The following is a 23,345-nucleotide window of genomic DNA, read 5'->3' on the forward strand; positions in this document are numbered from 1 at the left end:
ATAAATTTTGGAATTGTTAAGAGCCATATGACATCTAATGATTATGTTTTATCTAATGCATTTCAGTTTCACCCCCTTTATGTAAATACTGCAAACAGACAACTATACTTACATCATATCTGTTAAAGATTTGTTGCATTTGTTTCGATCATACCTGTCATACTTTATCAATTTGTAGCTTTTGGAGACGGATTGTAACTACATGCCAAGCACCAAGTCATTCACAAAGGAGAACCTTAAGCAGGACTCCAGTCCACTCTAGTTTAGCTTTATAAATGTGTAACCCATAGCTAAACACCAAATGGAGACATTTAATGCACCAATCCTGTTGTTGCTAAAACTGAAGATGCAGACAAAACAGCTGTTGTATATTATTTAGCTGAATGTATGTATATATATATATATATATATATATATATATATAAGATTTCTATTTACTAAACATTGAACATGCATAGTGTTGCCTAATGTACCAAACCAAACAAATTATTAGGGGAAGATTATATGTATATATTCCTTAATCAGTGCTTCAGTTCACTAAGTTTTCTGTTTTACTTAGCAGTCAGAAAGACGCATTATTTAGCATGCAGCTCTGTAAGTTGTCAGTATGTGAGAGTACAGGCTGTCAGGCTGTGAAGAAATATTAAATTTGTTCTTATGTAACCAGCATGATTAAACAGGCTGAGGAAAGAGAACAGCCTGTTCTCCAGTACTATCATATTCTTAAATGTAACATCTGTGTTAAATATTTAGTCAACAGAACTGCTTTTCATTTTACATGTCTTCTCTAAATGTGGGCAATAATGTAAATAGATTTCACTGCAAAATTAGTCAAGAGGTAAACAGAAGTCGGGGATGCAGTGCTTTTAAGGTGACTATTACTGAACAAAATTCATTTTTGAGTGTTAGAAAGTTATTGCTTGAAGTGACTTTACCCCACAAAAATTCATAATCACTTTTACAGTACTTTAAAGGAGCCAGGCATTTATTAATGTTTCTGTTCCATTTCAGTAGCACTGAGCAAGCCATAGCCCATTCATATTTTGTAAACATTTATATTAAACCAAAAAAAAAACTTATTTATTCTAAAAAATAGAAAAACAGTTTCTGAGGCTTTGAATGAAAAAAAACAGTCACTTATAACAGACAGAACTTACTGGAAATCAAGGAATTAAGCTTGTTGTGCAGCTGGATGCTCGGCCTGTTGTCTGCGGAGTCTGACAGGCCTACAACAACTTCCACACTCAAACATTTGGAATTCTGTCACTGCATGGCTCAAAATGCGTAAAACAGCTATTAGGAGCTTCTTCAACACACTTGAAAAGGATCAAGAGGAAAAGCTGTGTGAGAACCAGGAAAAGAGGAACAAGGGCTGGAATCACTGCTAGACTTAAGGCAAATCCATTCAGGTCTGCATTACCATCCTTACTTCTAGCAAATATGTGCTCTCTGGAAATTAAAATGGACTACATAAGGCAGGCTGGAAATGGCATTGCAAAATTAGGTGAGAAACACTTGTGTATTTATGTTTACAGAGACTTGGCTGAGTAATAATGTCAGTGCAGTACATCTGGAAGGACTCACACTGTTTCATGCAGACAGAAACCATGCACTCAGTGGGAAATCTAGAGGAGGGGATGTCTGCTTGTATGTAAATAACAAGTGGTGCAGAAACTGTGACACTATACTGAGCCACTGCTTAGCAGACATAGAGTTCCTAGCAGTGAGATGCAGACCATTTTATATTCCCAGAGTGTTCAATGGCATCATCATGATAGTAGTGTATATACCACCAAGTGCAAACAGTAGTGAATCTTTGACTACACTATATAACTTAGTTTGACCTACAAAATAAGAAATCTGTATTTTGCACACATTATTGCAGGAGATTTCAATCAGGCAAAGTTGAAGTCTGTATTACACCATTATTACCAACATGTAGGATTTGCTGCAAGGGGAAATAACACCTTGGACAAAGTATATACTAATATTAAGTTGGCATATAAAGCTGTACAATATTTGCACTTTGGTGGCTCAGACCACATTACCATTATGTTATTGCCAGTACACAAAACAACACTTATCAGTGAAAAGCCCACTGTGAAGCAAGTCAAGGTATGGCCAGAGGGTGCAATCACAGCAGTCCAAGATTGCTTCGATAACACAAACTGGAACATATTTAAAGACGCTGCTACAGTCGACCAACGGATCAACTTGGACAAATACACAGAAACAGTGGTGACATATATATCTAAATGCATAGAAGATGTGATCGCGAATAAAACATCATCATAAGAACAAACCAAAAACCATGGCTAACAGGCAAAGTATACGAGCTTGTAAAAGAACATAATGTGACATTCAAAATGAATGGCAAAGATGATCTTAGGGTGGCAAGGGCAAATCTTTAGAGAGGGACAAGGGAGGCAAAGAGAGCATATGGAAAGAAAGTAAAAAAAATATTTCACTGACATGAGAGACTCTAGGATTTTGTGACAGGGAATAAATGCAATAACCGAATACAAACCGACATCAGCTCAATGTGAGGGCAGCACAAAATTCCTGGACAGGCTGAACAGCTTCTGCAGCTTAGTCAAGGAGAGGAACTGCCCCAAGACAATGTTACTCCCTACAAACACAGGTGATGAAGTGCTCATTCTAAACCAAGCTGACGTGAAAAGGACTCTGTGTCAGGTGAATCCAAGAAAAGCTGCTGGGCCAAACATCTTGGGTAAGGTGTGAAAGGATTGCACTGGACACTTAAGCACTGTACTGACGGATATATTTAATATCTCCTACAGCCATGTGAAGGTACCCAAGTGCTTTAAAAACACAAACATTATACCACTACAGAATAAAGCCACTCCCTCTAGCCTTAATGATTATACACCTGTGACCCTCATGTCCATCGTCATGAAAAGCTTTGAAAGGTTGGTCAAAAAACCCCTAGAGCAATCCTTCCAACAGCACTTGATCCACTACAGTTTGCATACTGTGCAGACCGCTCCACAGCAGATGTCATCTCTGTTGCACTGCATCGCACAATAGCACACCTAGAAAATAAGCATACTTATGTCAGAATGCTGTTTATTGATTTCATTTCAGCATTCATTAACAGTGATCCCACAACAGCTAATAGAAAAGCATGTCCATCTAGGTGTTAATAACAACATCTACAACTGGATCCCGAACTTTCTGACTGGAAGACCCCAAGGAGTATGTGTGGGCAAGAATTCCTCAAAAAGCATCACTATCAACACAGGAGTACCTCAAGGCTATGTGCTAAGTCTGCTACTGTTTACTGTCTGGACCCATGACTGTAAAGCCAGATTTAATGCCAACTATATCATTACATTTTATCATTACATTTGTGGAAGACACTACAGTTGTGGGCCTCATCAGCAAATGAGACGAAAAAGCTTACAGGGAAAAAGTGAGTTCTCTGATTGACTGGTGTGCCAGCTATAATCCTGACCTCAAAGTAAGCAAAACCAAGGAGATCATAATAGACTTTAGTAAAGTGCAACAACCTCACTCTCCTCTCATGATAAAAAGGGAGGTAGTGGAAAGGGTAAAGAACACAAAGTTCCTGGGGGTCTATATAGAGGAGGATCTTTATTGGTCAACCAATGCCAGTCTCATAGTAAAGAAGGCCCATCAAAGCCTGCATTTCCTGAGGAGACTGAGGTAAGCAAGCCTACCTCCCTCTATCCTCTCCACCTTCTACAGGGGTACCATAGAAAGGATCCTAACTTGCAACTACACGGTGTGGTATGGAAGCTGTTCAGCTGTAGATCAAAAAGCCCTACAAAATATAGTCAGAGTTACCGAGAATATAACGGGATCCAAACTTCCAGAGATGAAGGATCTATACACAGCACTTTGTTACAACAGAGCAACAAAAATAAAAAATTATCCTACACGCCCTGCTTTTGACCTGTTCATATACCTGTCATCTGGCAGAAGATACCGCAGTGTACACTGTAAAATGACCAGGTTGAAGAATGTTTTTTTTTTTCTTTCAAGTGATTAGACTCTTGAACTCTGGTATTAAACTCATGGATGCGAGACACTGTCAAGTCTTGTGATAACCAAACAATAGTGCAATAACATTAAGACATCACAATCAACTTATCACTTTACAAGAAAATTATGTGTCGCAGTGGTGCAGCAGTAGTGTTGTCGCCTCACAGCAAGAGGTTCTCTGGTTCGATTCTCGGCTGGAGTGCCTTCTGTGTGGAGTCTGCATGTCTGCCCTACCTTCATGTGGGTTTCCTCCCACGTTACAAAGACATGCATCTGGAGCATTTCTCCCTGGGCCTCTGCTGAAAATTAGCTTCATTCCAAGTCAGTCTTTCCTGGTAAACAAATGTTAAATAAATAAATGTGCCGTATAAACTGCTAGATATTCTCATAATATAGAGAACATGAGAATTACATTGTGTTATAGTGGTTTATAGAATAATTGTAGTAATAATTAATAATATAACTGTCTAAGAGAAAGGTAAATGTTAAGTCTGATACATGTTTAATTGTATGTATGTATATGTCTCTCTTCTAGACAATTGTATTTGTCTTCTCAGTTCAAGCATGAAGAACATACTTTTGTTTAGATTTCACTTGTGGTGTCTAAATGACAATAACATTTACTTTGACTCTGACAAAACAACATAGATATGCATACATTAATAGATAAGTAGACAAAGCATGACATTTTCATTATTTACATGCGGTATACCTACATGATTTATTTTTTAACAATTAATATTCCCTTCAGAATTACATAAATTGCTCAATTCCTGACATCCCTTATTTGAATGATTCAAGAAATTAGTCATCTGAGTAGATTAGCAAGGCCATCCCTACCATGTCACAGTATTGAACACAGCCAAAAGGCCATGTTCAAATACTTACTCCAGTTGTGGTACGGGGTGTCTGTGGGGTGGGAGGAGCTGCTAGCCACCAAGGATAAATTTAACTTCAGTCACTCAGTGACATGGACATCAGTATGTGGGTCATTGGGGGGACACTAGACACCAAGGATACATTTAGGTGTTTTAACAGTATAGGCAGAAGTATATAGATCAAGGTGAGGTGGGTGGAACCATTAGCCATCAGGGATATAATTTACATAAGTGCCTTAACAGCACCATCACTACAGAGATTGGGGGTGGAGGGATTTAATAGTCACCAGGGATTACTCTAAATGTAAGTGCTGTAATGGCACTGACAGCAGAACAGGGTTTGGGAGGTGGGGGGATTCATTAGCCACCGGGGCAGACTAGATAAATACCTTAACAGCTTGACAATGCAATAGGATGTAGGAGTCTGCTGTTTCCTGAAGGGCATGATACTCATACCTCTCAACTGTCCATATTTTCACAGAATGCCAAGATTTTTTATTCATATTTTTGGCCTGTTCCTCATAAAATTTATGGTTTTCTGACAAATCAGTAGGATGATCTGAGAAGTGAAGTCAGTAAATAATGGCATACATTTGAATTTCAGACTTCAAATCCTTCAGAAAAGGTATGTTAAAACAAACACCGTTATTCTAGCAACTTTGTAAGTTTATAGGAGAAATATTTAAAATATGTCCCTATTGTGGGCATTTGTCCCCCCATTTTGTCAGGCTTTGTCCAGATTTCTTGCACTAAGAGGTTGAGAGGTATGATGATACTACATTTCTTTGCACTGATAAAGGGCTCAAATGTAAGGTATTATGTTTCTGCCCTTTATCAGTGCACCAGGATTTAACATGTTGTTATTCATTTTGAAAGGTATTTGAATCATCTGTTGACTTAATGATTAAACCCAACTTGCAATCATTGACAAACTTGGTATGCCAGAGATCACTATTGTTAGTTTTTAGCTTTTAGCTCACAGAAATAAATAAATAGAAGGAGCACAGCACTGATCCATTTGGGACACCACTGATCACTTTTTCTCTAACTGAAGTGGCATCACTGACTCTGATGGCATGCATTCTGTCCGTGAGTCAGTTAGCAATCCATCTTACTACAAGGGGTTAATGTTTAGGGCCATGAGAAGAATTATGTACTGGTTCAGGAGATCAGTAATGACATTTTTGTGTCCTTACAAATTAAACTGGTAAGGCTAATGGATCTGTAGTTTTCTGGGTGTGTGGTGACACCTGCTTTATTTAGGGACATCACCCCAGCAGTGCACCAATGATTTTTATTTTATTTATTTATTTTATTTAACATTTGTTGACCGGGAAAGTCCGACTAGGTTCCACAGATCCTGTTTTCGGTGGAGGCCTGGGGAGAAATGCTCCAGAAGCATGTCTTTAGAATGTGGGAGGAAACCGGAGTACCCGGAGGAAACCCACGCGAACGCAGGGAGAACATGCAAACTCCACACAGAAGGCACCCCAGCCGAGAATCGAACCAGAGAACCTCTTGCTGTGAGGCGACAGCATTAAATGCTGCACCACTGTGCCACCCAAGGATGAGGAACATAGTCTGTGGCTAGGCATAGGCTTAACTGCTTAAGAAAATTATTGGCAACGGCATACTCAGTACTGTAGAATAGACAGCCTGGTATATTATCTAAACCCATTGAAGAGATTTTTTTTCCTTTGAAAGTGCCTTAAGGATACAATCCTTGGTGATGGGGGAGTGAGTCAGAGATGACTGGGGTAGTGATGATGGTCTCAGAGGAAACATTAGCTGCAAACCTTTTGCTAAGATGATGGCAATGCCATTAGGGTTGGAGTGTGAGGTGCCATTATGGAAGAGTTCAGAACAGAGCTGTGACTTATTTCTTAATATTCTGATATAGCTGAAAAAAAGACTAATAGTTATCCTTTGCCCATGTAGCAAGCCTAAGTTGGTGGGAAACGTTGCTTTTCCTAATAGCTACTTTTTTAAAGTAAAACTCTACATGGAGTTCTTTTAGTCCTTCTAGGTGATTTGAACAGGTTCTTCCTCTTATGGTATAGTTTATTAATGTCTTCTGACCATCAAGGTAGTTTATTTTTGAATTTCCCACCATATTTGCCTCTGGTGGGGACTGCCTTATCCATATATTTGTCTAAATGGTCATAGCAATCCTTGATATAGGAGACCACAAAACTGGGGTCCACTGTGGGGCAAGCATGGCTGTAATTGGAAATATCATCCTAAAATTGTCAGTGATTTGCCTTTCTGAAGTATCTGAATACTGTGGTGTTAGTTACCCTCTGATCAGATGTAGTGCAGATAAAGATAGCTAGCTTGGGGTCTTATTTAACTATTGAGAGAGCTGGAACATTGCATAATCGCATTAGTGAAGACTTGGTCCAGAATAATTCTTCTTCTAGTAGGACTGGAGACTAATTGTTCCAGTGAGCTTTTGTTAATCCAAACTACAAAATGATGTGCAAACCCTAAGTTGGAGGTATAGGTATTCATATCTATGGAAGGGTAGTTGAAGTTACAGGATTAGTGCACCATTTTGTATGGGAATATTACTGAGGAATGTCAAGAATTCATCATGGTCATATGGGAGCATGGAAGGTGATCAATAGCAGGCTACCAGATGGACATCAGGCCTCCACAGGGTGAGCTGGAGTTAATTGAACTCACTGGGAGTCTCTGGGAATTACTTTAGAAGAGATACTATTTATTTTATTTTATTTGAGTTGACAAGGAAAGCCTGACAGGGCAGAGTAGGCTGTTTTCAGTGGAGACTGGGGACAGAGAAAAACTCCACAATACAAATTATTATAGAATATAATACAATATGAGCACAGTATATAGGTATCTTAGAAGAAAGTTAAAAATATGCAGTAAATATGAAAGCGTCCACATTGACAATAAAATAAGTAGAGAGTATATTGGATTTCTGAAAATTCAGTCAGACACATTGGGTTCCAGAAATATACACAGAGATGATATAACAGGAAGAAAGACATAAACTATTGGGTTCAAGTTATAAAATTGTAATGTGTTCAGTTTTATGTGTTGATAAGGAGATCTTAGTGGAAAAGAAGGTAGAGTAGCAGGTAGAAAGGTGAATGGGAGGGAGGATGAATAGGAAATAATAATGGGGAGCACAGGATGAGTAGGAAATAATAATGGGGAGCACAGAGAGAGAGACTGTTAGGAGAAGGAGAGAGAAAGCAAAGGTTGTTGGATGGTATGTTAGCATTAATGATATTGGAGAAAAGGGGAGCAGGATAACTTTAGATTGTCAATGAGTGGGAGTACTAGGATGCAGGATAACTTTAGATTGTCAGTGAGTGGGAGTACTAGGATTTCATTGTGCCCAGTATGGGGAAGGAGCACAGCCATAAATTCATTAAGAGTTCTTTTGAGTCTTATATGATTTGAAATATTGCACCAATTTAATAATCAGGGGGATTGGATACCAGGTTTTTAAGATGTCTGAGCATTAAAGAGTGTCCCAAGCAGCGCTAAGAAACTTTATGACCAGTGGTAGCATCTTATCCACTGAGCAGAGAGCCCTTTTAAGCAAGCAGTGTTTCAAGAGCTAATTTAGCCTTGGGCATTTTTTTTTGGTTTGTAGATGATTAATGGGTGGTAACTAGTTGTGAGAGAGTTAGGAAGTAAGGCAGTTTGGGCTACTGTAACTGTTTTGGAACCATATAGTGGTAAGTTTTGCATGGGAAATTAGTGGCAATTTGTGTTACTTTGGTGTAACATTGCTCCAGTGCGTTGGTTTGTCTTCCTTTTAGATTAATGAGAATGGTGACTGCATAGATGAAGATATGTGGGAGGAGAGTTGATGCAATGTATTGTCTTGCATTGTTTGGTTTTATTCTATAGAGGGTGCCATATATATATATATATATATATATATATATATATATATATATATATATATATATATATATATTTTTGTTTTTGTTTTTTTTTCAGGGCATCTTTTACGTGATAGCCACATTTCAAGTGTTTATCAATACTGAAAATAAGCAGTTTTGTGTGAGTTACTAGTTCAGTGCTGCTGCTGTTTCCTGACGTTAGACCAAAGAAGGGTTTCTGAGTTGTGGGTTGTTATGGGTGAAAAGGATGAGCTTGGACTTTTTAGGGTTTAAGAGTAGCTGTGAGTCAGACAGCCAGTTCTCAACAGAGGCAAGAGATTCATGGTTATTTGCTGTTGTGTGGATAGGATTTTGGTGAATGTTGAGTCATCTGCATATTGTATGATTATTGTATGCTTGCTTTCAAAGTGAAGATCATAAACAGATATATTAAGTACGAGTTGGTAGAGTTTTGAGAACACCTGGGAATATGGGGAGGAAGGGGAGATGTCATTACTTCACTGCCTTCTGTCTGCAAGAGAGGTGGCTGTCAAATCAAGAGAGTGTAGGTATATCTAGACCTAAATGTAGTTTTTGTAGCAGTTTTGGGTGGGAGATGGTGTTGAACATTTAGGATAGGTCAAGAAATATTGCAGAGACTAGGTTTCCATCATTTCTGTTTTGATTTATAGAGATTAAGAAGCTGAGGAGGGCAGTAGTAGTACTACAGTCAGGGGGGAACCATGTTGAGCTGGGGTAGCAGATTGATGCCAGTGATGAAGAACAGATTGAATGCATTTCTCAAGAACTTTTGATCAGTGTGACAGAAGTGTTATTGGCATACAGCTGGTGAAATCAGTGCAGGTACTGTCTTTATGTAAGGGCAAGATATACAATTTTTACCACAGAGAACATATTTTTTTAATGAAACAGTTTATTACGATGGATATTGGATAGGCCAGTGCATCTACTGTGATTTAAATATATTTTCCAGGTAGGTTATCTGGGGCAAGAGTGGTAGGTTTTAGTTTGAGAAGTAGTCTTTGAAATTCTCCTAACTAAACTGATTAAGTAGAGAGTTTTCAAAGATAAAAATGATAGGCTGCTGAGTTGCCTGTTTGTATTTTCAATGACATTTGATGAACGGAACTTTTAGATCATCTGATGTTTGTCACATGACTGCATAAGGCTTTACATTTATATCTGATATGCCACTGGTTTTGTTCTAAAGAAGTCCCTATAATTTGTTGAATGAAAAGTTAAACACTAAAATTTTCCTCAACTTACAAGTTATGGCATGTAGTTTTTCTTGGTTTTGCCTACAAAACTGAGAAAATTTCTATCAGAAAAAATTCAGATCCTCAGGATGGCACTAGCTTCCTTTTAGGCCTCAAATGTAGAATCCCTTTAAAAAAGCTGTTTGACTATGGATTGGATAGCAAGATGAGTTCCATGGGTTTTAATGAATACTAAGGCTAGACTACCACCATTTCCAGTGGGTTTGAAAGTGTGATGGACAGAGAACGCTGGAATGGTGGGGGTACTGTCAACATCATTTTGCAGTGACTAATCAGATGTGAAAAGACTCCAGGTGCGTAACAGCCCCTAGCTCATGGATTTTATTGTTAAGACTCCTGGTATTAAGCATGACCACCTCTATAGTATCCAGTTTAAGGTTTATGTTTTCTGCAAGGCTGAGCTGTTCAGATACATCTCAACTGTCCAAATGTTTGCACTGTGTCCATATTTCTGCCTCGTATTTTTGGTCTCTTCCACATAAAATTTGTGGATTTCTGGCAAACCACTGAGGATGGAAGTCAGTATGTAATGACATACATTTACGTTTCAGACTTCATAGCCTTCTAAAGATGCACCCTAACATGAATCATGTTATTCTAGCATCTTTGTATGTTTATAAGAGCAATATTTAAAACCTGTCCCTATTTTTAGGCCTCCCCTCCATTCTTATGCTAAGAGGTTGAGAGGTAAGGATGTTCATTAGAGAAACTCTGCCTAAAAAAGTTATCATGGGATTAACAAACACTTTGGTCACTATGTAGAAATTCTTCAACAAAAGATGTAGACCATCCTTGGGAAAGCAAGTAGGACTGTTAATCGTCTCCTGTCAGGGAAATGCAAACTGGATCCCCCTGGAATCACACCAGCTATTTAGCCAGTTGTTGAATCCATTTATCTTCTTATATCTTGGCATCATTCAAGATGAAGGGAGGATATTTATGAAAACTACAGACTTAACTTTGACAGTTGCTTGCTCAGCAAGTTCCAGTAAGTCATTCAGTATACCCTTTGGGACATTTTGCACTACGTTGTTTTCTTCCACATGGACAACTATCATGTCATTCTCGTACTTACAGGTTGAAAGTGTCTTGAAGGCCTTAGACATGTCAACTATCCTAGCTCCTGTAAGGCAGCTGACTGTAACCCTGTTCTCACCCAGCCTAGTGAGTAGATGATGTTGATGACCTCTTGATGATGGAGTGTACAAATTAGATGGGTATGGGGAGGGGTTTATACTGACATTTACTTTTAAGAGCTGTGGGAAGCATAGATAGTGATATTGTCAATATCAGCATGTGACAGCTTAAAGTTATCAGTATGTGGATGATGCATTTGTGCTGTAGCATATGATTGTGTAGTGCCCACTCTGTGCATCAGAATTAGAGAGGGTTGCCTTCAAGTTAGCTAGGTGTTTGCACCTCTTGTAAACAAAGTCTGCTTAAATGAGAAGGAGATCATTTTCTATTTTTACACTGCTTTAGATACCAAGTGAAAGAAGGCTGGCAATAGAAGGGAAGGTAGGTTGATGATTCTCCCTGCTGTCGAGTGCTGTCTGAGAAAGGGGCAAGTGAGAAATGGGTAAATGGGGGGGTTAGTGGAGTGAGTTTATAGAGATTGACAGGGCATTTCTACATCAGTGCACTGACTTGAGGGGAGCACTAATGAGCAACTCAACGCAAGCAGGTAAAGTCCTGAGCATGCTAAGGCAAGGTACCAGGTAAAATAAAGAAAGAAGAAAGGTGTTTATGACAATCATAGCTTAGGGGAGGATTTAACTTTCTCACAGCAGCTACAGTCAAGCTACTACTGCCATGGTGATGAACTGACTGGAGCTCAGTGAATTTAAGTATGGCAGTAAAATAAAATACTGATGAAGAGGAAAAACAAAGGAGCCAGTGGGGCTTGGCTATCCAGAAATAGTAGCAGTTAATGCAGTCTCACTACACTAGCCACTACCATCTCATGATGGCTACAGTACTAGGCCCTAAGCAGGCAGCAATGGCTGAAAATACATTTGAAAATAAAACAGTGAAAAAATAATCAACAACATATTTAAAGTTGAAAATGGCAACAACAATTTTAAGTGCAGAATAAAATATGAAAAAGGAACTTTCATTTGTGCGACCTGGCATCTAGAGACTCAGAAACTAGTTAACAAACAGTTGAGGGCACTGACTTCCAGTATGGCACAAAAGACTCTCTCACCCTCCTGAGCAAGGCTTTAGACATTTTTTCTTGTCACACAGTGGCAAAATATTTTGCCATCTTGGTCTTGTGCTTGACTGAAAACATCACACAGTAATCCACTTCAGTATGCCACTTAATTATTTCACAACAACGAGATGATTGGGTTTACAGAGGATACATTTCTGCTTGGGAGTACATGAAGTAGATTATGGGTGATACAAGGCCGACAATGTGACATTGTTGATGACGGGTTATACAAGGTAGAATGATCCAAGGGTCCTCCTCCTTCTTCTTCAGATTCTGTCTCAAGAGTTTCTGGGAGATGATCAGGTCACAAGTCAGTCCATGCTGGACCTCATGATCCTGAAGGTTTGTCTGTAAGAGAGATGAGATGGAGAAGAACTGAAGGAAGAAGAGGCTTTCTTATCATTATCTGTCTTTGAGATAGCAGCCTGTGCATCGTATGTCTCCTCAAAAGGTGAGGAGAGCAAGGGTGGCTGATCCACCATAGTTCTAGACCTGGTGTACTTGTGCAAGCACAGAATATTGTGTGTTGCTGTGATATCTGACATCAGCATGCAGATAGTGCCAGGTGACAGAGGGACAGTGTTTGATGAAAATATGAACCAAATGTAGAGAGATGAGATGCTTGGATTTAGGTGCAATTGGGCCAAATTCTCAAAAGGCGTACTCCTGAATGAATGCAGTAAGGTCCCGTCAGACATCAAAAAGCTGCTTGAAGTCTAAGACCTGAACCCTGGTACAGTAAAATGTGGTGAGTCAGTAAAATGTGGTAAATCATTCCCAACATACACCATCAGGCCCCTCTTGGACCTTGAGCAAAAACTGGGGAGAACATTCCTTAACCTTAAGTACTATCACTGAGCTATAGCTATATAGCAAAAAAGGCCACTCCCAGGATACGAGAGACAGACTGTGGGATTAATGATAATTACAACCTAGAACATAACCCAGAGGTGTGAGCTGGGGGTGAGGAACACTTACCATCCTCTGAAATGGAAGCCCAATATGAACTTGAGGTCTCACCAGTTGAAGGCAAGGTATAACACATGGGAACCAAGAGGCCATTATGCTGATGGATATATCTCCAGAAGGTTGTGGCATCTGCCTTCCACTCTGCTTCCTTCACCATTTTAAATACTGATTGCCCTAGTACCTGTCAACCATCAGCTTTCCAATAACTGATCTGCAGATGTTCTCCCCATTGACAAGAGCCAAGTGAGGGAAGGGGTGTCATGTAGAAAGACATCTGTATGTTTTTGTTAGTACCTAAACATACCAAGCAGCATACATGGGAGAGGGCACTTTCCAAATGTATAACAGAATGTGTAATGTACTTATTCTTGGGAGTAGAGTCTTTTATAAATATGGCTGCAATGACTCCAGTTTGTTTTTTAATTTCTCTACATAACTTATTTTAGGACAAGAACTAAAATCATATTCCTTTTTTAGTACTTTTTGTACTAATAGCAAAGACAGATTTGTGATGCTACAAGAAACACTGTTTTGATTGATTTACTGTACATCTGCTTTACTTGGTACCCAGTATTTAACAGCTGTTTGATAAAAAGAATTTACCAGACATTTAAATCATATAAAAATTATATAAACTGTTTATACTGAAAAGCATTTTTGTTGAAATTCTCTTTTATTATGACAACAATAGCATATTCTTATTACATCCTGCATAGTCCACATGCATGGTGTTCCACCTCCAAAATTTTCACTAGTACCTGACCATCTACTTTCTTCTATAGATTATCACAAACTATTTAATTAGTACATTGTGGTTCAGTTTAGCCTGCTGATTACAATATTGGGCAATCAATTAGAACTAACATTTTACATAGAATAAAATTCTCTAATTTCACAGTACATAACTCATTACCTGCTTCAGCAGCAAGAAGTGAATGTCAGAAAACAATATAAATATGAAAGTAGAAATTCATTATTTGTTTAGTTATTTATTTATTTATTGATTGATTGACATTTGATTACTGGGAAAGTAAAGTAGAAGCCCATTTTCAGCAGAGGCCCAGGGAGAAAAGCTCCAAATTATTACAAAACATTAAAAGGACAATAATTTTACAATCTTCAAAAATAAAAACATCTGTAGTTTAAATCATTACAACAAACTGGACATAATATAAAAACATTGGTTAAGAATCGATACAAGGTATATGACAATCATATTGTATTTATGGAAATTTTAGACAGTTTGTAGAGAAATTAAAGGTAGGTTGGTCTAATACAAATGGGTGGAATATGAAGTGAGGGAAAAACAGGCTTATAGTACATTTAGAGAGAAAGCCTAGGAATTGAATTAGATAGCAGTAAGGAAGTAAGTGAAGAAGGGAGAGTAAGGAGGTATAAGGAATGAAAAGGTACGTCTTCACATTTAGGGATAAAGTTTATCCTGGTTTTTTCCTTGCTCAAAATTAGGATAGACTATATCCCAAAATGTGAAGAAGTACATTTTCATTTGTTATACCTCCTTTTTCTCCATTCTTCACTTATTTCTTTACCACTATCTAATTAAGGTTTTTCTGTGCTGTAATTATGCATAATAGCATTCAACATCATCTTATGTTATAGATTTTGGAAACAAGGCACTTCATCTATTTGCATTGTGAAGTTGATGCCTTTCCCACAAAACATCTTGCACCATTGATGCATTGTATCACTGAATCCTCAACTACCCTTTTGCTCTGCTTTCATCAGTGCACTAAGTTCAATACCCAGTGAGTAAGGGTCAGAGGTGTCACATATTCAATAGAGTTTTTCTAGAGAATCAAGCAGTGTGAACAGTGTGCAGCTATGCTGCGGACTACACAGTACTTCTCAGATATAGTGGATTTTGGTTCTGAGATCAAGTCTGCATAGGTACCCTCACATGTCTTCATGCAGTCACGGCCCAATGAAGCAGGGCAACAACATCTCCAGACACACTGGGTTTAACAAGCACACCAGAGAACACAGGTCAGGTTAACAACATCATGTGTTGAGAACAGCTGTTTCATTTTCTGTGTTTATTTGATATTAGTTTGCTGAAATGGGTGAGTGAAGAGTGAGAGGGACATAACTTTTTAGAGGGAAAAAGACCTCTCTACTGCTGCCTCCAACAGAGAAGTATAATGTTTGGATTACAGGGAAACTTATACCTGTGAGCAGGAGAGGAAATGAGTATCATGAACAATAAGATAATGTAGCATTTTGGACTGAATATAAATAGTGACTCAAATCAAAAGAGCTGCAATGGAACAAAGAACTCACTTGTAACTAACGGAATGACATAGAGGTAATTTTAAGATAATAATACAGGTGAGTGGCACTAGGGGCAACAGTAAGAAGGAAAGTGAGTGGTAAAAGAAGAAATGTCCACTGCTACCACTAGTAGTGTCAATAAGTATGAGTAAAAGAGAAGAAAATTCTGCTACTGTCAACACCACAGAAGATGAGTGACTGTGTGTGTGTGTGTGTGTGTGTGTGTGTGTGTGTGTGTGTGTGTGTGTGTGTGTGTGTGTGTGTGTGTGTGTGTGTGTGTGTGTGTGTGTGTGTGTGTGTGTGTGTGTGTGTGTGTGTGTGTGTGTGTGTGTGTGTGTGTGTGTGTGTGTGTGTGTGTGTGTGTGTGTGTGTGTGTGTGTGTGTAAGAGAGAGAGAGAGAGAGAGAGAGAGAGAGACAGAATTCCACTGTGGGCACCAGTGGAGAAAGTTTAGCAGTCAGAGGCAAAATAAATAAATAATAAAAAGAGAGGTAGAGAGGATGGAAAGGATATAACAGCAAATATTAATAGAAGAGACAGAGAAAGAGAGAGAGAGCTGTGTACTTTGTCAGTGAACAGAGGAAGTGACGGGTTGTGGATGGAAAGTAGTAAATAATGGAGTGGTAACCAAAGAGAGCTAATAAAATGAACAGGCTGGACTTGAGTTTGCTGTAGGTGATAAGAAAATTACAACTAGGGAGTAGTATCCTTTACTATTCAAATTAGATAAGAAGGAGTGTGCTGTTAAGAGAACTAGAAATAACTTCAATTATTATAGCTGAAGCTAGTGGAAGAGTTATATGGGAGGACAATGAAAATACTACCTTTGGACACAGAGAAAGGTAAGAGGTTTAAATGGGGAGTATTTTTGGAGATGAGCTAGTCTATACACTTTAAGGGTGGCACAGTGGTGCAATGGACATTGTTGCCACCAAACAGCAGGGGGTCTGTTGTTTCAGTTCTTGGATGGCGTGCTTTCTGTGCAGAGTCTGCATGTTCTCCCTGTGTTGATTTTTGCTGGGTGCTCCAGCTTCCTCCCACATTCCAAAGACATGCAGTAGCTGGATCAGGGACTCTTAATTATCTGTAGTTGTGACTGCATATTTGTATGATACAGGAAAAAGACCTGGCCACCTACTTCAGTTTCTCCCTTGACCTTGTAAACTCCATGGTTAGCAGTGGCTGTCCACTGAGCCCCATTAGGAGTTGTCTGTGGCTCATAAGAGAAAGTGAGAGAGAGAGAGAGAGATATTGCTCTGTGCAAAGGTATAGTACACTGGCCATACTATATATGGGCTGTCTAATATGTGAGATGACTTGATTGTTTGCAGAGAGTAGTGTAGTAGATATTGGATGTGATTTTATAACTATGAAGGTAATGTTCATTGTTTTGGGTAAACAACAGGGGGCTAAAATAGAGAATGCTGAAAATTATGCTAGGCACAAAACGAGCAGTTTATACTCATGCACATAAACAGTAACAGGGAGGTGGCACAGAAAACTGAGAAACAGGTAGGAGTTGTAAAATGTAAGCTAAACCAAAAGTTTTCAGTAATTTGAGTTGTGTTATCTGTGACACACATCTACAAAGGCAGATGATAATTAGAATGTCTGCATTGGATGAATTTGTATGGTGGATATTTCAGGCTTCCACCCTCCTCTAATGCTCACATAAATTAATGGAATATGCAGTATCATTCAGACTGCAAACTGCAGGCATTAAAATGTAGGCTCTGTGGTGAGTTAAACAGCTGTAGCTCCTATAATATGCACAGCAAAAAACGAGAAGAACAGGGTGAACTGTTGCTTAAATAACAAGACATAAGGTAATAAAAAACAAACACTTTGAAGCTTGTCCTGTGATCCTTAATCATCCAACATGATCCAACATGACCAAGTCACACATCAGAAGACCTGAAATCAAACAGCTCCCTAATTCCTATTATGGAAAAGCGTTGGAGTGGGTACCAATTTTCTTTACTTCTTTTTGAAGCCTGTCCTGAGATCCTTAACATAAAGTACAACACTTTGAAAACAGCCCAGGTATCTTCCTTATGCTCAGTTTGAAGAAAATGTAATATGCATGAAACGTACCTCCCATTCACCTGCATATTCAATGACATAAGCAAGATAAGTACATGCAGACATTCAACTCAATGAATCAAAGACATTAGAGATGGTGACCTCAGTGCTCTCTGTGCTCAGTAATTAACTCATTAATTGGCATACACTGCATCAGATATAATGACACAGCTTACTAGACGGTAAGTGGGAATACAAGACAGGCCTCTTATTGGTAAGTCGGACCATCAGTATTTTGAATGAAGAAATCAAAACACACACATGCATTTAAGTCTGGTCTATATTATAACCGTGAAAGCCCGTTTCAGCGAATACGTAAACACTGACACATATTGCGCGAACTGTGAATACACCAATTGCCCTAAACCGCGAAATTCAAAATCTCGAATTGGCATAGTTGGCCCTTCTGAGGTATAACTCCGTAAGGTAAGTGTGCGATAGTTACGGACCTTAGGATTAGGTTACGGTCTAAGGTAACTGCATAGATAGTAATGTATGTAAGGTTTAGAGGACAGTTAAAAGTAGGGATTCGGTTAGTGTATGTATGTGGTTTATTTATTTTGTTTGTGTGGGTGGTATGTAGCAAGCGGTGGGGTTGGCCAACTATGCCGGTTCGAGATTTTGAATTTTGTGGTATAGGGCATTCGGTGTATTTACGGTTCACACAATATGTGTCAACATATTCGCTGAAATGGGCTTTTGCGGTTATGATATAGACCCTTTAAGTCAACTATGAAGTAGAGCATGATTTAAAGTAAACATACATAAGTAATTCTACAAAATTAAAGCTGCAAGTCACTTCTGGGCCAAAATCAATGTTATTATCCAGTACAGAATAGCACAGATGATTATGTTTGCTAAAAGGTTAACACATCAATTGTTTCAAAATATTTGTGCTGAAAAAAGTCCACAGTTTTATCTTACAGCAGTTTTCACTTTTTTTTTCAGTATCTGTATGACAGCAACTTCAACAGTGCTAGCAATGGGAATGATGCCACTTTGCCTCTATATCTACACATCTTCTTGGGTCCATGCAGAAAATATTAGAATTCCCTATTATAATATAGGTAATTGCAATATGTTTATGTATGTATTAATTGGAATGCATCATCTGCATGTTTGATTTTTGTTATAGTTATAAATTTAACTAGGTAAAACATGCCAGAACTGGCAGAAGTACACAGAAGAAAAGATGGAAAATTAAGGGTAGTTATACATGAGCACATATGAGCCACATTCAGAAACTAATCAGTCAGCTGTGTACAAAACAGCAAATGCACACATTTAAAAGGAAGTCTTAATATATTCAGTATACTGTTGACCCTCCAAAAGAAAAGGTGTGTGTTTGTGTGTTTGTGTGTGTGTGTGTGTGTGTGTGTGTGTGTGTGTGTGTGTGTGTGTGTGTGTGTGTGTGTGTGTGTGTGTGTTGTGTGTGTGCGTGTGTGTGCATATGTGGGCGTGTACATGCGTACAAAGCTATAACCAGCAATCTTCAACCTTGTGAACATCTCCCAAGGAAGATCCCCAGGTCCTGTGTACTGCCTTCAATGTGAGCAGGGAAAAAAAACACATCTATGGATCACGTACCCTAACAACTTGAGCCCAGGGTGGCTGCTCCCCTTCGCCCAACCCTAATTACATTTGAGTGGAGGGAGTGAGTGAAGATTTAGGTGGGAGTGTGTGTATGGAGGGTGAAAATTTGTTTTTATTACTGAAAAATGTCAGCTGATTTATGGACAGCTGTCTCCTGCTTCTGTTATTCACTGGTATTTTCAAAGGAAATCAAAAGGCTTCACTACCTAATTGAAAGATACATGTACCTCACAAGCCAAATAAATTATGAAAACATAACAAGATCAACAAATATTTTGCTGCATTGGTTGTGGCAAGAAGACAAATATTAAACTGATGTGATTAGGAGGTACAGATTCTTGAATATTTAGAAAAAGGATGCCAATAAGGAACATATACGATGAGAAATGGGCAGGAGGAAATAAAAGTACAACTCAATGTGCAACAGAGGAAAAAGGGAAGCACCATCTTGGCACTAAAAACTACTATGCTCTTTGATGGCCACTCCTGTCATCCCCTTACTACCACCTATCCTCCACCCACACCTAACACTACATATGCTGTACTCCATTATAAATCTCCCCCACTACCTCATCCCAACTTTGCTAAAATATACTCCCATTCTCAGAGCTGTACCTGCTCATCTAGTCCTCATTGTGAATCCCCAAGCTGACTTCCCTTTCACCGTCCATTCACTGTTGAGCAGCACACCTTACCTGTCTCCAATATGTCATTCTTCAACTTGAGAAGCAAAAAAAAAAAAGATTTTCTGCTTTAAAGAACTGTAGCAAGACTAACGCTAGAACATATACACAAGTTAAAGGATTGTAAAGTCTTCTGTGCCTGAAGTGTATGAAGGAAATAATACTGATGTTGTTATGGCAGTATGCACACCAGTGACAATGTGGAAATACTGAGAAGAATCATGGACACCTGTGAAATCATTCCAATAATAGTATTAATTCAGGAAATAAGAATTTGTTGCAGCATCCTGCATGTCGTGAAAGGTAGAAGGACTTAGCCTGTTCATGCATGCCATGCATGTATGTAGTGAACTAAAGTAGGATATGACACATACACAGACATACCACATTGACTAAGATATAAATAGAATAATGACCTGATAAGCATATTAATAGTTGAGTATAGCAGATATAACATATTTGTATGGAAAGTGAGGATTATGGTCATAGCATATGCAAAGAGGCACATAACTCAAGGTACAGTCAGTCCCCTGACAAATGGACTGTGTGTATATGTATATTACTATGCATAGGATGCATTATGTGTACAACACAAACTCAGACAAGACATGGGCAAAGCAAAATTACATGCCACCATTATGGGGTTATTACATCAGCTACAGAGGAAATGTATGAAATGTCAGGCTGCAATTATTTCATTATGCTACATTCATGATATTGTAATCAGTGATACGATGTGTCCTTTCTGGTGCAAGTGCTACACCATACATGCTGACATAAAAAAGGTGCATCAAAGTACAGATGTGAATGCACTATGCCATAATGTTGTTACTTATATTTAACCCTGAAGTGAACCTTCTTAAACACATTAGTGATATCTTTCTGACTTTACAATAGCATAAAATACATCCTAGTGAAGCATTAATGTCTATTATTAAGTGACCTGTTGACAATTTATATTTCACAAACACTGACTGTACACTGGTCTCTGACAAATGTTGTCATCCTCTGCGTATATGTCAATAAGTCCATTGCATGGATGATGGCAAGTCCAACCTTACAGAGGATAATTCTATTTCTTTTGACAAGGAAGAACAAATGAGAACAACCATCTTAGGACACTGATTATTTATTTTTCTTTGTACTAAACTGCACACATCTAATCCAGCATTACAGTGGGCATGCTCATAGGTTCATAGGTAGGTACTAGGCTATCAGTCCAAGGGCCTACGTAAGCCTAGCCAGCAAGGTATCATAGCTTACACCACCCAAGAAAGTTATTTTCCTGTGCCACTGTCCAGCAGAGACACAGAAGTGATCCCTGGGGTGTATTTCCTATTTCCCATCCACTCATCAAGATTTTTCTTGAAGAGTGCTAATGAAGAACTTTGCTTGACGTTGATGGGTAGCTTGTTCCAGAGTATAAGAAGTCTCTGGGACAGAAATCTATCCCTCCAGTGTGTCCTGTTTATTGTGGTGACAAGGTTTAGGTCCCTAGAGCGTGTAGCTTGGAGGGATTGGGATTTCTTTAGGTGTAGCATGTCCAACAGCTCTGGGTTTGACATAGCTTTATATGTTAGGCAGAGATCACCTCGGAGTAGGCGATATGCTATGGAGTAAAGCTGGAGTTTTTTGAGGTGGTCAGTGTAGGGCATTTGTTTGAGGCCAGTAATCCTCTTTGTGAGGTACTTCTGTGGCCTTTCCAGCTGCTGCAGATGTCTTATGAGGTACATTCCAAAAGGGGCGTTGTACTTTATAATGGGTCTAATGAGTGACGAGTAGAGGGGAACAATGACCTCTTTCTTCCTGGATGAGAACCCTTTTATGATGAGGTATGCCACGTAGAAGGACTTTCTGACTACTGAGGGGATGTGACTATCAAAGGAAGTACAGCGAAGACTACAATAATGCCAACTGCCAAACACAAAACTAGATGAAAGTATCATAGCACAGGCCCACTCACATTTAGTGTGTGCCATGCTGCAAAATCTTCACAAAGACATAACGAGTAAGCCCTCATTCCTTTAAAGCAGTATAGCATGAGCAAAATAAAATGTATGCATAAATGTTTGCATAGGGTCATGTAGTACAGATCATTGTTTTGGGGGAAATAAATAATGCCTGTGAGCACTAACTGAAATATTCAGCAGTTACATCTTGCTACACTTGAAAATATGCAAATGTCAGATCTCAGAGAGAGAGGTGTATCAACCATTGGGCCAACGAAAGAGGCAAATCTGACGTGTCATGAAGAATACACTTCATAGGTTCATAGCTTCATAGGTAGGTAATAGGCTATTTGCCCTAGGGCCTATATAAGCCTAGCCAAAAAGGTACCCTGGCTTTCGCCACCCAAGAAAATGATTTTCCTGTGCCCCTGTCGTGCAGAGCCAAAGTGGTGATCCCCGTGGTGAATTTCCTATTTTCCATCCAATCATCAAGATTTTTCTTGAAGAGTGCTAATGAGGAGCTTTGTTTAATATAGACAGGTAGTTTGTTCCAGAGTATGGGAAGTCTCTGGGACAGGAATCTATCCCTCCAGCATGTTCTGTTTATTGTGGTAACAAGGTTTAGGTCCCTAGAGCGTGTAACTTGGAGGGATTGGGATTTCTTTAAGTGGAGCATGTCCAACAGCTCTGGGTTTGACATAGCTTTGTATGTTAGGCAGAGATCGCCTCTGAGTAGGTGATATGTGACGGAGTAAAGCTGGAGATTTTTGAGATGGTCTGCATAGGGCATCAGTTTGAGGCTGTTAATCCTCTTTGTGAGGTATTTCTGCAGCCTTTCCAGTTGATGTAGATGTCTTGTGAGGTACATACCAAAAGAGGCATTGTACTCTATAATGGGTCTAATGAGTGATGAATAGAGGGGAACAATGACCTCTTTTTTCCTGGATGAGAAACCTTTTGTGATGAGGTGTGCCATGTAGAAGGATTTCCTGACTACTGTGGCGATGTGATTATCAAAGGAGAGACTACTGTCCACCTGTGTCCCAAGGTCTCTTATCACACTTTCAGTGTTAAGTAGACTACCACCTATGTGGTAGCTCATGGGTGCAGAGTTTTTACCAAAGGGGATAACAATGCACTTTTTGGCATTGAGCTTGAGGCCATGCCTTTGACACCAGGCATCGGTCTCAGTGAGGCCCTTTTGTAGGATGCCCACATCATTAGGAATTTCGATTATGGCTCCTAGTTTGCAGTCATCTTTGAACTTCATTAGCCGGAGACCTTCTGTGTTAGCCTGTACTTCAGAACAGTAGATATCAAACAGGAGAAGACCTAGGACTGAACCCTGTGGTACTCCACTTGTCACTGGTCTGAAGTTGGATTTGGTGTCTGCTACTTTCACAGTGTGGGTTCTGTCAGTGAGCCAGTTGACAACCCATCTTGTGACATAGGGATTTATACCTAGTTTAGTGAGTTTATCTATAATTCCAGAGTGGGAGAT

The 23,345-nt window shown here is 39.1% G+C and overlaps 1 protein-coding gene across 1 annotated transcript in view; it reads left to right on the forward strand.

Moving 5' to 3' along the window:
- The window catches only part of SLC10A6 (solute carrier family 10 member 6), a 470,481-nt gene that overhangs the window by 157,961 nt on the left and 289,175 nt on the right, over positions 1–23,345 (forward strand). The window contains exon 2 of the mRNA XM_044079817.1: positions 18,568–18,686. Within this exon, the coding sequence (XP_043935752.1) occupies positions 18,568–18,686 (119 nt within the window). The remainder of the gene's footprint in view (positions 1–18,567; positions 18,687–23,345) is intronic.

Source organism: Protopterus annectens, chromosome 8.part0, assembly GCF_019279795.1.
Source record: "Protopterus annectens isolate FY-2018-M chromosome 8.part0, PAN1.0, whole genome shotgun sequence".
NCBI classification, from domain to species: Eukaryota; Metazoa; Chordata; order Ceratodontiformes; family Protopteridae; genus Protopterus; species Protopterus annectens.